This window comes from Natator depressus, chromosome 2 (genome assembly GCF_965152275.1).
Source record: "Natator depressus isolate rNatDep1 chromosome 2, rNatDep2.hap1, whole genome shotgun sequence".
NCBI classification, from domain to species: Eukaryota; Metazoa; Chordata; order Testudines; family Cheloniidae; genus Natator; species Natator depressus.
Window position 1 is genome coordinate 229,318,880 of NC_134235.1, and position 15,476 is coordinate 229,334,355.

The following is a 15,476-nucleotide window of genomic DNA, read 5'->3' on the forward strand; positions in this document are numbered from 1 at the left end:
TTACAGTATATAAGTACCTGCATGGGGAGAAAGAGCTCTTTAATCTAGCAGAGAAAAGCCGAACTGGAAGCTGAAACCAGACAAAATCAAATTACTGCACAAATTTTGGCAGTGAGGGTGATTAACCATTGGAACAAACTCGCAAGGGAAGTGATGGATTCTCGTCTATTGATGTCTTTCTGGAAGATATGCTTTAGCAAAACATGTTATTGGGCTCCATGCAGGGGTAACTGGATGACGTTGAATGGCATGTGATATACAGGTCACAGTAGATCATCTAATGGTCCCTTGTGGCCTTAAACTCTATGAATCTAAGTAAAAAGAGGGGTCTATAAAGAGAACTTTGTTTTAAAAAGAAGACGACGACTGGCTCTGACACACCTGCCTAAGGCTCTGCGACAATCACACACCCTTATCCCACCACCTAGAGACGTGGGCAAAACAGCCGGCCCGCAGGACCCTCCTGCCCGCCCCCTGAGCTCCTGGCCCGGGAGGCTAGCCCCTGGCCCCTCCCCTGCTGTCCCCCGCAGCCTCAGCTCACTGCGCCGCTGGTGCAATGCTCTGGGTGGTGGGACGGCGAGCTCTTGCCGGGCAGAGCCGCAGCCTGACTCGGTGCTCTGTGCTGTGCGGTGGCGTGGCTGGCTCCAGCCGGCGGCACGGCTGTCTGTCCCGGTGCTCTGGGCGGCGCGGCTGTAGCGCCGCCAGCCACCTGTGCTCCAGGCAGCGCAGTAAGGGGGCAGGAAGCAGGGGAGTTTGGGGTGGTGGTCAGGGGGCGTGGATAGGGGTCAGGGTGGTCAGAGGGCAGGGAACAGGGGGGTTGAATGGGGGCAGGAGTCCCGTGGGGGGGGCAGTCAGGAAGGAGGAGGGGGTTGGATGGGGCGGCGGGGGGCAGTCAGGGGGAAGGGGGGATTGAATGGGGCATGGATCGGGGGGGTTGGATGGGGCAGGAGTCCTGGGGAGGCCGTCAGGGGGTGAGAAGCCGGGGGGGGGCCACACCTGGCTGTTTGGGGAGCCACAGCCCACTGTGCTTTTGCCCCCGGCCCCTTTTACAATCATTCCCCAGGGGGGCCCACAAAAAGTTAATCCAGCCCTGCCTAGTGCTCGAAAAATAGCTGTACAGACAGTGTGGCTCAGGCTGGAACTTGGGCTCTCAAGGCCACTCCCCTTTCCCTCCCCTCCCGGCTTCAGCGCCTGAGCCACAAGGTCTACAGAGCTAGCACGAGCCCTGAGAGCATGGGTCTGTGGACCCAGGGTGGAAGGTCTGTTCCCTGATGCAGTGCAGCCATGCCCGTAAGCATCATCTTTCTTTGCATGGGGCCTTTTTAGTTGAAAGCTTAGTTTTGTGTCAGACGCTACAGGTTTAGGCTTAAGCATTCAAGTTAAAGACAGGGGTGCTGAGAAATGAAGTCATTTCATTAAAGACAGTCTTGTGGTTATGACATGGGTTTGGGAGCTGTGATTTTTGTTCCCAGATCTACCATGGTCTTTCTGTTTAACCTCGGGCAACTCCTTTCACCGCTGTGTGCCACAGAGTCCCCATCTGTAAAATGGGAATCAGGAGACTGTTTAACAAATTCATTATTTGTTATGCAGTTTGAGCTTGATAGCTAGGAGATGCTACCTAATTTGAAAATAACATTTCACTCAGATGTTCAGGGCAGTAGCAGGAATAAATTAAACCTTGGTTTTTGTTTTGCTGATCTAAATCTCATGCTTTACAAACAAATATCCTCTTTGAAGCAGAACTCCTTTGGGGGTGTCTGTAAAAAGCCAACTGGGTGTCCTGCTAACTTGCAGTATTTTAATTCCTTAGGCTTTTCAGAAGTGCTCTTTTATGGATGTAAATTCAAACAGTCATGCTGAACAGTCCAGAAATGACACACACATTAAAGACACAAGGCCTGGAGCTCTAATACACCACAAGGACAAGAAGGTAACAAGTGGCACTTACAAACGTGCCACCCACTCTTTGCATAACCTTCTTTCCTTGCTTCAAGACTAATTTGGTGTCATGTGTGTCCTTTCCCCTCTAACACAGTCTCAGGGGCTGATTTGCTTTTACCCCCAATGCTGGCAGACAGGAGTTATATTTGTGCACGTGCCCAAGCTGGAGGTCAGCTCATCATCAACATTTACATAAGAATTTTGGTTGAGGAGAGCTTGACAGACTCATTTTATAATACACCACCACTGCCCAGTGGAGTGGCGAGGCCTAAGGATTAAAACCCACATCCCAGGTGGCAGTTTAGAGCATTTTCACTAAGTCAGGGTGCCAGTCACCTGGGTTTCAAAAGTGCCATTTAAATCAGTGGAAGCTAGAGGTGAGCACCTCTGAAAACCGGGCTATGAAGGCCCAGTTTTGCCCACAGCACTGTTTCTCTCTTTGGTCCCAACTCGTGAACCTGCAGCAGCAGGTAGTGTAATACAAATTTTACATCACATGACAAGTGAGGTGAGCTTTGCAATATCTAGAAACAACATTGAAGCTCAAGGGGAGCCTTTCAACCTGGCCTTTGGCTTTCTCCATTGCACGGATAAATCCTGAGATTAAGTGTGACAGGACTTTGGGAGAAATTTTGTCAGATTTCTTTGACGGTGTAAATTCAGTGTTGAAAAGGCCAGATGATTGTACTGTCAGTCAGCACTCAGCTATTACACATTTTCTCAAGTATAGTGCAAACATTTTTTTCCAAAGAACTGACTCAAAAATACTGTTCAGTGTAATAATGGTTGTGACAACTGCAAACTCCCAGCAATTAACTTTAATTGAGCTTACATCTTGCATGACATTCACTGGCACCTTTCAACCCAACTGGTATACAAACTATACAAGTATCACTTCATTTCCCAGAGGAGTGCAGCTATTTCTGGGGTGAAGTGCATGGCTGTTTAATAATGCCTAGAGACACTATACCAAAGTTTGGGACAGGCAGTGTAGAATGGAAAAACTGAAAATCCAGGGGAATGGAGGTAGGTAGAATGTAATCACTTGATGTGAAATGCAGCCAGAGCCCCAGGTGTAACCTCCCCACTCTTACAAAAAGTGCCATTAAATATATTGGGCCCCAGTTCTGAGAGCCCTTTATTGTAATGGGAGCTGAAGGCCCTCAGCAACTTGCAGGTCTGGGCCCTTACGTGTTCATTAAGAGCTGACATGTTATTTCTGACACACAAACCATTATGTGAAATGTGGCTGGAGCATCACACTGAACTTTAATTCCTCGCTGGCTTTGGTGTTTTTGCATGATAATTCCTCCCTATTCAAACCGTTCAGTAGTTTCAGTGTCCTCAATGCATAATCTCTGTTAGTGCTAACAAACTGTGAGCATGCTGAGTAAAGACTTTGAACTATGAACCTAGCCCCCTGCTAGCTGACTTTTCTTCTTTCTGAGCTTTATATATAATACTGAGAAGCATGCACTAAGAGACAGTGTGCACTTGAAGTCCATTAAATGATTTCACTTAAGTTATTGTACCTTTATTCTAATGCATTCTCTGTGTTGGAGACTGAATTTCATGACTGATAGTTCACAGCTTGGATCCAGCAGTTGTTGCTAGTATAAATGTATTTGAACCATGTTTTTTATTCACACTTTTGTCCTGTCAATACTTTTACTAGAAATCTGATTGTAGAATGGTTATTTTACATCAGTTATAATCAAGTTGCCTCTTCACCCCCAGTGTCCACAGCAAAAACCATAAGTAACAACAAATCAATGATGAAGGGCAAGCCTTCTCACAGGGATTTGTCACTCTGCTGGAATAGAAATATCTGCTCTTTATTTAAAAAAAAAAAAAAAAAAAAAAAAGCGCTTCCTTGCCCTGCTGCTTACTGCTCTGAAGTATTGTCTGCAAGGTTCCTCACTTCGGAGCCTCCCTGGGAATGTGCCTATATAAACTGGCCAGTTAAAAGAATCATTTTAAGACCTGCATTCCTGGTAGCAATTAACATTTATGGAAGGCAAAGAAGTACTGGATGAAATCACCATGTGCCTATAGGACTTGTTTCTTTAGACAAATAGGTTTAATTTTATTTTCTGGGGTTTTCAGGGTGCTAACTACTTCACTTATTTAGCCTTAAGCACCATTTTTATCTGCAGTAGTCACTTGTAGAATGACTTTGATATGCCCAGACAGCAGTTACATTAACAATCATCATCATCATCTCTTAGCCAGGAGGAATATTAGAGGCAGTTAGAAAACAGCTGTTTACATTTCAAAGCTTACTTTCAAGGTGAGCCAAACTGTATCATAGTGACACTGAGAAGGGAGCAGGGATCAGCAACGTGTAATTTTTAAAAAAATTGAGTGACTGAATGACACAACCCCCCCAATGTTGGTCACTAAGTACAGTAATTTTTTCAAGTGTCCATCGCGCAACGTGTTGGTGCCAACCCCTGGAAGGGAGGTGTAACTGAAACAGTCCCAGTGAGCCTACAGGCTGTAGGGACTGTCAATATTCGCAGTTACAAATCAGTCCCTTTGGTGTGGCAGTCAGCCTCCCTCACTTATGGTTTGATTTGTTCCTGACAGATCTTAGTCAAATACTGTATCTAGTTCAAGCTTCAGTCTTATACAAACTAAGGAATTTTTGAAATCTGGTGTCTAAACAGGTCAAGGTAAAACAATGTTGGAGACAGAGAACTTATGCTTTTGCACAGCACATTCTGGAGACCTTATAAAAAGGGACAGTCTGGTTAGAGTTCATGTTGAGCACATGCATAGTTTTGTTCAGTAATATATTGCACCCTGTCCTACCAGAATTTGGAATTTTCCCTTGAAGAGGTACAGAAATCAGAAGACTATTATAGACACGGCTGTGCAGCAATGTACAGAGCAGTGAGTTCACAAGGTCTTCACTTCATCTGAGGATATGGTGATTAATTGGAGAAAAAAATCTTTACAAATAACAACTCTGATTAACTAAATAATCCAACTTTCCCCCTTAGGTATATGGGGATACAACAGGATCTCCAAAAGATAGTGACCACCCTAAGGAGAAGAGGGAAGGGAAAACTGAAGACCAGATGAGTTCTGATGCTTCCAGCATATCTGAAAATAAAAGTAGCTTTTCAATGAATGAAAATTCTGTGTTCAGTAAAGATTTGTTTGTAGGGAATAAAGACTCTTCCAACAAGAACCCCCATAATATCAGCACAAACTTCTCTAGGGTAAGCTTGCCAGAAAATGACGGAAGAAAAGGGGGTCAAGATGTCTTAGGAGTGCATTATCCAACTATTGAAACTGGAAAACAAAAGCTGATGTATGGAATATTGCAACACACTGATTATGACATGCCTCAGAACAAACCACTAGAGTGTACAGGCAAATGTGTCCCAATCAGCAACGTTTCACCTCTTGTCAGGCAAACAGAGTTGCAAACTCAGGAAGCTTCCAGATCACCAGAGGAGAAAGAAATGCCTGTCATTAACTACAGTCAGGTTGTGCTAAGGCCTAAAGTATCTAGAAATATCAATGTAAACTATATGGAGGAGACAGAGTCTCCAGCTAGCTCTCCTAGTGAAGAAAACCCACCAACAGACAACATTGCTTTTATGATTACCGAGACAACTGTCCAGGTTCTGTCGACTGGAGAAGTTCATGATATAGTAAGCAGGAAGGGAGGAGATGTACAAACAGTTAATATAGATGCCAAAAAGGACAAGACATCCCAACAAGGTGTGCTAGAGAGTACAGAGAATGAACCACCAGTAGTTTGTCTGGACAAAAAACCAGTCATCATAATCTTTGAAGAACCAATGGATATTAGATCGGCTTATAAAAGACTTTCAACCATATTTGAGGAATGTGATGAGGAGTTAGAGAAAATGATGACAGAGGAGAAGATAGAGGAAGAGGAGGAAGAAAATGAAATATCTGAAACCCCTGTGATACAGAATGAAGCACTGCAGACAATTAATAATGGAAGGGTTACTGCAGATTATTTAGCAAATCATGGGCTTGAGCAACAATATGAATTTAAACTTCAGTCTCATTCTGACTCTACAGAAACAAAAACTCCTGAGGAACAAGAAATTGCAAAGACCGGTTTTAACAAATTTAGTCAAATTTATGGCCTAAATTCAGAAGTGAAGCTGGACTCTCCTGATCAGTTTGGAAGCAGGCAGGATGCTAAGAAAAAATTTAAATTTAAGTTCCCTAAAAAGCAGCTGGCTGCTCTGACTCAAGCAATACGTACAGGGACCAAAACTGGAAAGAAGACCTTGCAGGTGGTGGTTTATGAAGAGGAGGAGGAGGAGGATGGGACTCTAAAGCAACACAAGGAGGCCAAAAGATTTGAAATCACAGGGTCTCAGCCTGAGGTTGTTACCAAAGATGGTTCTGGGAAGGAAGATCCCATTCCTGAGACGTCAGCACAGAGTTCTAGGACTGATGAAATTCGAAAGAATACTTACAGGACTCTGGACAGCCTTGAGCAGACCATTAAACAGCTGGAGAATACCATCAGTGAGATGAGTCCAAGATCTGTCCCTGAACCTGCATGTGCCTCTGTAAGAAGCAGTGCCTCCTATTCTTCCCATATAACACAAGAGGCTGCACCCAGAGAACCTGTAGTATTGGATGAGAGCCATGGTGGTGCAGAATCCCCTTCGTCAAGCCTATCTGCTTCACGTAAGGTACCTTAGTAGGAGAAATCAAGCTCCAGCTGCTTTCTAAAATCTGCAATAATCACCATTAAGCAAGAGGTGTCTTATGATTTGTTTGCTTCCTTTCAGGTGGCTTGTTTGGTCTCCCCACTAGGTGTCTAACAGCTAATAGACTGTTTTACCTCTGCTGCTGTTTGGTGACGGGCAATGCAGGGACGCTGGGTCAATAATCTGCTGTGTGAAATGAGAAATGACACTGACATTAAATCCAGTTTGATCAGTAGTTGAGCAGATGCCTCCATTTGATTCTTGAAATTAACAAGAGTGGTGTGGTTCATGACGTGAATCTCTGATGTTCCCCCTGCATGTAGTATTTTGGCTTCTCACGCAAAGCTTCTTTGCGCATGGTGTGTGATTCCCCTCTTTAAATGCACTCCTATTTACCACTGTGATTTCCTTGTCTCCCCCGTGCCCCTACAATCCTTTTAACAGGGCTCAAGCACCACTCCACAGACCAGCAGGATGCCAATACCCATGGCTACAAAAAGTAGACAACAAGGAAGCCTGGATAAAGCAGGCAGACAGCACAAGCTACAGGATCCACGCCAATACAGACAGGTAGTTTTACCCTAAACCAAATCTTTGGATGGACATTTAAAGCTGTTTAAAAAAATGTAAATCAAGTCACTGGTATAGATTATACCAAATAATGGGTTTGTTCTTTCAAATGAGATCTAACTAGACATCCTGGATCTTGGGGGCATGAAAATCTCTTTATGATCCTTATTACACTTTCACCATACTTTGCATGCCCGCAATGAAACATCTGCTTTTTACTCCAGTGTTCAGCTTAAGATGCCATACCTGTTTACTTCCCTTTGGTAAATGTGATTCATCAGGACAGCTAGGAAATCCTCTGTTCAAAGAGTTTTAAAGGAAGCGACGGATACTAATCTGTGTTTTAATGCAGCGGTTCTCTAACTTCATTGCACCGCAACCCCCTTCTGACAACAAAAATTACTACATGGCCCCAGGAGGGGGACCGAAGCCTGAGCTTGCAGCCCTGGGTTGGGGGCCCCAAAGCCCCACTGCCCAGGCCGGGGGGGGGGGGGAGGGAGGAGGGAGAAGGGGGCAAAGCTGAAGTCCAAGGGCTTCAGTACTGGGTAGGGGGCATGTAACCCGAGCCCTGAAGCCCTTGGGCTTTGGCTTCGTCCCCAGGCAGTGGGTCTCAGGCTTCAGCTTCAGCCCCAGGCAGTGGGGTCTCAGGCTTCAGCCCCAGGCCCCACCAAGTCTAACGCCAGCCCTGGCCACCCCATAAAATGGGGTTGTGACCCACTTTGGGGTCACGACCCACAGTTTTTGAGAACCTCTGGTTTAATGGATTGCATTAGATCCACATTAACGCTCCATCCATCCTCACGTTAACAATCCCAAAGCATGACCAAGATAGTGAATAGTCCGTAGGTTGATGTGACTTCTCGCACAAGCTTTGTTCTCTCTCTTTGCACTCTATGCATTCTTTGTTGTGCACTTTGGGGATTGTACCAGGTCCAGTCCACAGCTGCAAGACTTAGCTCAGGCCTTGAACAGTTCATTCTTATTTTCTGCAGGGCTGTTTTCCCAGGCCCTGTTTACTTATGTTACTGGCTCTCTGACAAACTGTCTCCTGCCATCTTTATTTACAGGCTAATGGAAGTGCTAAGAAAGCTGGTGGGGACTATAAAGCTACTTCCCCTACCCTACCTGCTTCTAAGATCCCAGCTTTTTCTCCCACCTCTGGGAAAAACAGCTCTGTGCCTGCTTCTAGTGGTGACAGTTCTAACCCTCTTAATCCACCTACTAAAACATCCATTCCTTCCTTTAACCTTCTGAGTCCTCAAACAGGTCGCACAGCCCACTCTACCTCCCTAATTCCTTCTGTCTCTAACGGCTCCTTAAAGTTTCAGAACCCCACTTACACAGGTAAAGGTCACCATCTTTCATTCTCACTACAGACTCAAAATGGCCGGCCATCCCCCCCTTCCTCCTCCTCTTCCCCCCCTTCGTCTACCTCTCCCACTTCACTGAACCAAGGCCTGAAGAGCATCAGGACAATCCATACACCTAGCTTCACCAGCTACAAGTCACAGAATGGAAACGCCAGCAAACTCACCTCCTCAGCCAAGGAGACCGCTTAAAGGCTAAACACTAGTGTGCGCAACGTCACCACGGCTTCTGTTTATTATTAATGAATCTGCAACCAATATTTTAGCAAGAGAATGTATCATTTTGTTTTATTATTTGAGACTTAATACTAAACATGTGCTAAGTACTGGATTAATACAATAGACTAGAGTGAACCTGTTTTGTAAAACTTTGTTGCTGTTAATGACGATAGAGCATTTTCTTTCTGTATCTAGCACCTGTTACAAAAAGTGCAGAAGGTGTGTGAGAGTGAACGTGTGTGGGTGTGTGTGCACAGAAACGTATAGAGCATGGAAAAACCAATATATGGTTCCAGAAATTTTAGTAAGTTGTTTTGTATAAAGCTATTTTCATTATGGGGACTACAAATGAACAGAGATATACTGAACTGTGATTATACACAAATGTAAAACTGAAACGAAAATATTTTTTTTCTTTTCTTTTACTGTTATTTAGCTTTGTTACAGATTTCTATTTTTGTCAACAAAACATCATGGTTCCTTTCAAGATCTTTTTGCCAAAACATTTTGATACTATTATAATGTACATTATAATGTGTTATGCTGGACAGTAAACCTCTACACAAGAAACAGAATAAGACTGGTATTTGTGTGTATGAGGTAACTTAACATATTGCACTGCCATTCAAATTATATTTAATAATTTGCCAATCCAACAAAAATAAATTTTGTTTTTACATATAAGTATTTGCTGATTACTTTTATTCTTAGCTAAATCCACCATTTTTCTTTTGTTTTATTGAGACCTGGTAACTTGTATTGCAGTGTGGATTTTAAGATGTACACTTCTGTACTGTTATGTATACTGGCAACCTTTTGTACATAGCTATAAATATATATATAAAAATAAATACTGTATGTGGCTGGGCACATAGAGTAGTTTTACTACACCAAAATTAATTTTTATGCATGCTTTAAAATATATATATGGGGAGAGGTGAATATTGAGCAAATGTAAAAGAGCAAAACGTTTGCATAACGAGTGTTTTTGTAAATAAATTTCATTGTTTAACACCATAATGTAATATACAGACCTATGCTAAGCAAAGAACTTTACAAAAATAAAGGGCTGCATGCTATGGTTTTGTATTTTGTCACTAATAACTTTTACAATGCTTCCAACTCAAATGGTTGTTCAAAATCTTCACTTTTAATGTAAAGTCTGACATAATGAGCAAAATTGTAATTCTTTGAGATTTGGACTCTTACCTTCTAATGCCATTGAAGAGTTACCTGGCCAAACAGTGGAAGAGGAAACCACCCATCTCTTTCTATTTGGTTTATGTGTATTATTTTTTTTCAACAACAGAATTTTAACCCCCCCCCCCCACACACACACAAAGTTGCTGTTACTTGAGGGTGAAGGCCCTGATCCCTTACAGAAAGATAGGCTTCCACTGGCAATATTACTGCTGCAAGGGACTCCATGAACCTTAGACTTCAGCAATTACACCAGTAGCGATGTAAATACCTGAACCAATTCTGGCTCAAGTAGAGCTGCTCTGGATTAGAACTGAGACAGCAGCAAGGCTTGTCAACATGATGGTTAATCAGAGCTGCCTTGTGTAAAGTTACTCTGCAGGCAAGGACATAAGCAGCTTGGGTACTGTCCCCTGCCTAAGTTGTCTCCTCTAAGACAATAGTGTTAGTCAGTTGATGCTTCCCTCCCGTTGTTTTCTTCATGCACTTGAGGCACTTTCTAACATGAAGTGGATTTATTTTTTGTATGCAGCCTTAGAAACTTCTGCTCAAGACAGCACAAAGTCATTATCCACCCTTTTATTAAGACTGCTGCTATAAGATTTTACGCTGTCACTTGCAAACAGTGCTCTTTCTGTCAAAGCATTTCTATTCCCAAAATTATGGCCTAATTTTCTGGTCTTAAACTAATTTACAGAATGTCACATTTGTTTCTGGCTGTCAGTCAGAGCAGGAAGAGAGCTTGTCTGGGTGGGAGTTAGGTCAATGTTTAAAAGATCTCCACATACAAATAAGTTACATGATCTTCATTAACATACTGGTGAGGCTTTTGGTAAAGACACTTATGAAAAGGGTTTGATGTTATTTTCACTGTCACCTAATAACACACACCAATGAATCCATGTTTCCAGCATTGACACTCCAGTTGCTTGTAAGAGAAACTTGGTATAAGAGCCCACACCTGCACAGAGGCTTGACGATTTGTTGCTAGCATGAATACACGAACAGAACACCAGATGTACTCAAGTCTTCTCCAAGATGGGACACTTTATCCAAACAGAGCTTAGTTATGTTTTACAAAACATGTCAACCCCTCCCCAACCTCATATTTTGTAAATGTGCAAACCTAAGAAAGTTAGTTAATTGTGGTTTTTAGACATGGCTGTTTTCCCTCAGACTATATATTCATGTAAACCTAAAATTGAGACCATCCTAACCTTACCTCTACTTCTATGTAACACCTATGACTGCACACACCTTAATGCACTGACAAATGTACTTTTATGCTGGACTACCATGGGTCACATTCAGTCATCCATTGCCCCTGGTGCCTCATCTCTCCTGCTGGGCTACAGCCATGACCATGCATTCCCTATCCACTAGGTGCCACTGCAGCTAATCTCCATGCTTTCTGTGTCCCTGCATTACCCCCCCCCACCACACCCCTCTCCTTGCTCAGCTTGAGCCAGACACAGCAGTACTAGCCCCAGCGGCCCTCTAGTAACCATGTGTGTATCCTGTGCCCAGCCCCTATCACTGTGTGGTGCAGAGGAAAAATGAACTCTATTGCTAAAGGCTACTTACTTAGTCACCTCGCCACCTAGTTGTCTATAGGGTTACACTAGTGTAAGTGATAGGAGACTCTCAGCCAATGTGTCCTTTTAACTGCTCTCCATGTGCTGAGCACTGAAAATGAAGGCTGTACATACAAGACCCACTTGTCTTTTAAGCAAAATTTATCATTCACAAATACATACAAAATGGACACAGCATCTCTTGGGGAACTGATGAGTGTTTCCAAACACAAAACGCTCATGCTACCAAAAAAAAATAAAATCATGGACTACACATTAGGCAAACTGGAACTACCTTTTTTTGGTTCAAAAAAAGAACACCGTTATGCATGTTTCTCTGATCAAGGGCACCAAGGACCTGGAGTGCAGTGGCTGTACCTCATAAAGTGGGGCTTTTTCTATTAAGAAACAGGCCACGGGACTCACTTCCTGGCAAAAGGAATTCCTGAGCAAACAGTATCTCAACTGCCAGTGCTGAAGCTGAGATGGCTCAGCAGGTGCTTTCTATAGGGAACAGGTCTCCTACCTGCCCTGCCAACTTTGGAATCTCTCCTCATGAGGTGGGTTTGGGTTTTGTTTTTGGGTAAACTTGACACAAATTTATTTTAATTTACCACCATGCCCCATTTCCCTTGGAGCTGGGCAGAAGTCCTTTCCCCATCTACTGCCCTGGAATATTAACCTACTCCAAAATTTTTCAGCAGGACCGCTCCCTTCATCCCTCACCAGTGTGCCTGCCCACCACCTCCACCAAAGGAACAGGGGGCTACTACTAATCCCAGCCCCTCACTGAACTGGGCTGTGGTGCATGGAGAGGGGAATAAAGGGAGGATGGAAAATGATATTAGGGTAAAGAGGTGTATTTGGCTTCCTTTTCTTATTGCAGAGGGATCAGCTTCCTAAAGTCTGGGAACCAGTAGCCTCCAGCCTTCCCTGCAGCAGTGAGGCTGTCCTTAGAAGGGTCATGAACCTGAGCTTGTTTTCTGTGGGACTGAAGCCAGGGTTACCCTATTTGAACATTCAAAAAAGAGTACACTCCACCGCGGGGGGGGGGGGGGGGGAAATTTGCTCATGCACCCCCTTCCCTCCCAGCCACGCAAAACACCTGTTTTGCGGCACAAGTGCTGGCAGAAAAAGCGGGCACGCTCACGCCTGATCAACTCTTCTTTGGGGAAAAATAATGGCAAAATCCCAGATGTTTTTAGATATTCCTCCCAGACGGCCATTTAAGAACCAAAACGCCGGGCAAATATGGACGTATGGTAACCCTACTGCAGCCAGGTTGCCCTTAAAAAGATTGTGGCACATGGTGGTTAGGGAACAGGCGGTGAAACCCTATGAGGCTGAAGGGGGCAGGAGACACACAGCGCTCAGGAGACTGAATGAGAGAGATGATTATACATAGCAGCAGAGTTGCTGGGGGCAGCAACATTGAAGGAACAACACAACAGGATGGGGGGGTGTAGGAAAGAGGGCCTTTCACAGCAGCATGTGGTGTAGGCGGCTACCATCTCACTTTCAGGGAAATGGGTGGGGTTAGGGGTAGGATGTGACAAAGCAATTTGGCATGCAGGAGAATATGGACAACAGAGGAAGGGTATTAAGGAGGAAAGTGAATATAAAAGCATGGGGGAGAGCTTGGATAGAAATTCTGAATGAAGGAGGAGACCGCACCAACCCTTAGGAAAACAGAAGGGAGACAGCCCCCCGACCCCCCCAACAGGCATTTTTGCACAGTGGATTTTGAACCTGAAATGCACTCTCATTTTGGCCTTGGGCAGCTTCCCCACTACGATAAAAAAATCAAAGCAAAGTTAAGTGTGAGCTGGGGATCCCGCAAGATAAAAAAATAACCCTGAGATTTTAATATAGGCCCATGATGCTTGAACATTACTGTATATTGGGCAAAGGGAACAGAGGGGCTGTCACTATGCTACAGACAGAGGCTCCATCTCCAGTTGGACCCAAAGGGTGCCCCTCTCTCACTCTACCTTCCAAATGACCAAGACACGGAGGAATCACATCATCTAAGGGCAACTGCAGTTCCACAGGATGGTCAGCAACAAGGGAGCCCTGTTGGTGGCCCTTGCCTTCTTCCCTGCCTCAGGGTGAGAGAGAAAAGCAGAAAGGTGGTTGAAGCTTGGTTCCATTTTCGTAGTGCTCATTGTAAATGTCACAGAAGGTCCTGCTCAAAATCTACATTCAAGAGTAGTTTAATTTAAAAGGTTGGAAGGAAAGGTGTGCGGTTGCTTTCAAACCAAACCGAGTCCCCCCCACTACCCCATTTAAAGGGGAACATCGCTTTGGAGATGTCAAAAATTACAGGCCCTAAAAATGCATTATTCATCTTTTCACACCTATCCCAGGAATGTCCATTTTTTCTTTATTTCCCATTGAGAGAGCAGTCCTCTTTCCATTTGATCACTGCTGAATCAATTCAAGTATCTATTTAGGAAGTATAAATTGTGGAGGGTCTCCCATGTTCCACAGGTATTAGAACGTACTTTGCTTGTTAGAGAATCTGCTTCACCCATAAAAAGATGTCTAAAGGGCACTTGCACTCCATTCATATTTTCATGTACTTTTATTACGTGAATATCAGAGCAACATAGTATCCATGGTGTTGAAAGTCCCTTGCTGAAATGCACTTTAAAAAGGAGACTTTTGGTCCTGACTGAAGAGTGAAATTAAACTGCCAACAAAACTACTGACTTTGAGAAGCTAGCAAAGATTGATTTTTCCTTATATTTCAAATGGAGATGCTACTTATGCACCAGCATCACAGTATATCTGGAAAAGGTGTAGTTAAAAGTTGTTAGAGGGACAATAAGAACAGAAATAATTTTTATTTCAATTGCTACTGGGCACAGACATATACACAAAACTTCAGTAAAGAGAATTTTCATGGAACATTATCAAACAAGGTACTGTTCCTTGTGAAGAAACAACATTTATTTCCATTGTGAAAAGTAAGGTAGATATAGATTCAAGTACAGAACTATTACAGCCATTTTGAACAAAATGAAAAAGGCTCTATATGGAACCAAGCCTGCCTACACATCGCGCTTTGTTAGTACTGAGAACATGTGCATGAAAACAGAATTTTTGTTGCACAGAGTTTTTGTGCTCCTGCTGCTCATTCCCCGCTTATGAGTGACACAGGATTATTGTTACCCTCTTTAGAGCAATTAACTTTCATGTCACCAACAGAGGATTGTGACTTAGAGGACAAATACCTAGCAGTGGACAAAGTAAGGAACAAATATGCTAGGCAATAAAAGAGGAGAAACCAAGTATAACATGTAGATAGAATTGTTTGTAAATAGAAATTTTTCTGAGTTTTCACAATCCATCAGCTGGTCTTTACAATGAATTATGAAAGAGAGCACTGATTTGGCTGGTGGTATGGAAAACACCAGAGATTAAGGGTTAAGATATTCAGCATTCTGTGATTCTGAAGGATTATTGATATTTTCATATTTTCCTGAGTACCGCAGAAACAGCACATTGAAGGAGGACCACCTAACCAAATAAACTTCATTTGGTGTATGATATAGGGCCAGATTATAAATGGAGTTTAAAAATCAAAATAAAGAAATTTACACATCTGAACCTTTCTGTCACATGCTATACTTGCGGGACTGTCCCACAGACACAGAAGGTTTGAAAACCTTAGAGTCCTTTACCTATGAATAACTCAAACATTTGTAATAGTAGCTTCTTTACGCTCTGCAACCCAAAACCTTTGAATTGCCTCTTTCCACACAGAGACAGTCATTCATTCCAGACAATAATTGCAGGTTTTCTTCTATTGGGTGCAGTTGCGGACTGCAACTTGTAAGCAATCATTTTAGAACTATTCATTAGAATGAAATTCAGGCCATTCAAGG

General features: G+C 43.4%; 1 protein-coding gene across 8 annotated transcripts in view; it reads left to right on the top strand.

The window, feature by feature from the left end:
- KIAA1217 (KIAA1217 ortholog) overlaps positions 1 to 9,886 on the top strand; it is a 255,962-nt gene extending 246,076 nt beyond the window's left edge. For 4 of the 8 annotated variants that reach the window (XM_074946088.1, XM_074946089.1, XM_074946090.1 and 1 more), the window contains 4 exons: positions 1,814 to 1,933; positions 4,950 to 6,638; positions 7,101 to 7,226; positions 8,294 to 9,886. In XM_074946088.1, the coding sequence (XP_074802189.1) occupies positions 1,814 to 1,933; positions 4,950 to 6,638; positions 7,101 to 7,226; positions 8,294 to 8,785 (2,427 nt within the window). In that variant the 3' untranslated portion in view covers positions 8,786 to 9,886. Of the gene's footprint in view, positions 1 to 1,813; positions 1,934 to 4,761; positions 4,840 to 4,949; positions 6,639 to 7,100; positions 7,242 to 8,293 lie in introns of those variants that run through there. The other 4 variants (XM_074946095.1, XM_074946092.1, XM_074946093.1 and 1 more) reach the window with 4 other exon arrangements.
- The last annotated feature ends 5,590 nt before the right edge of the window (positions 9,887 to 15,476 follow it).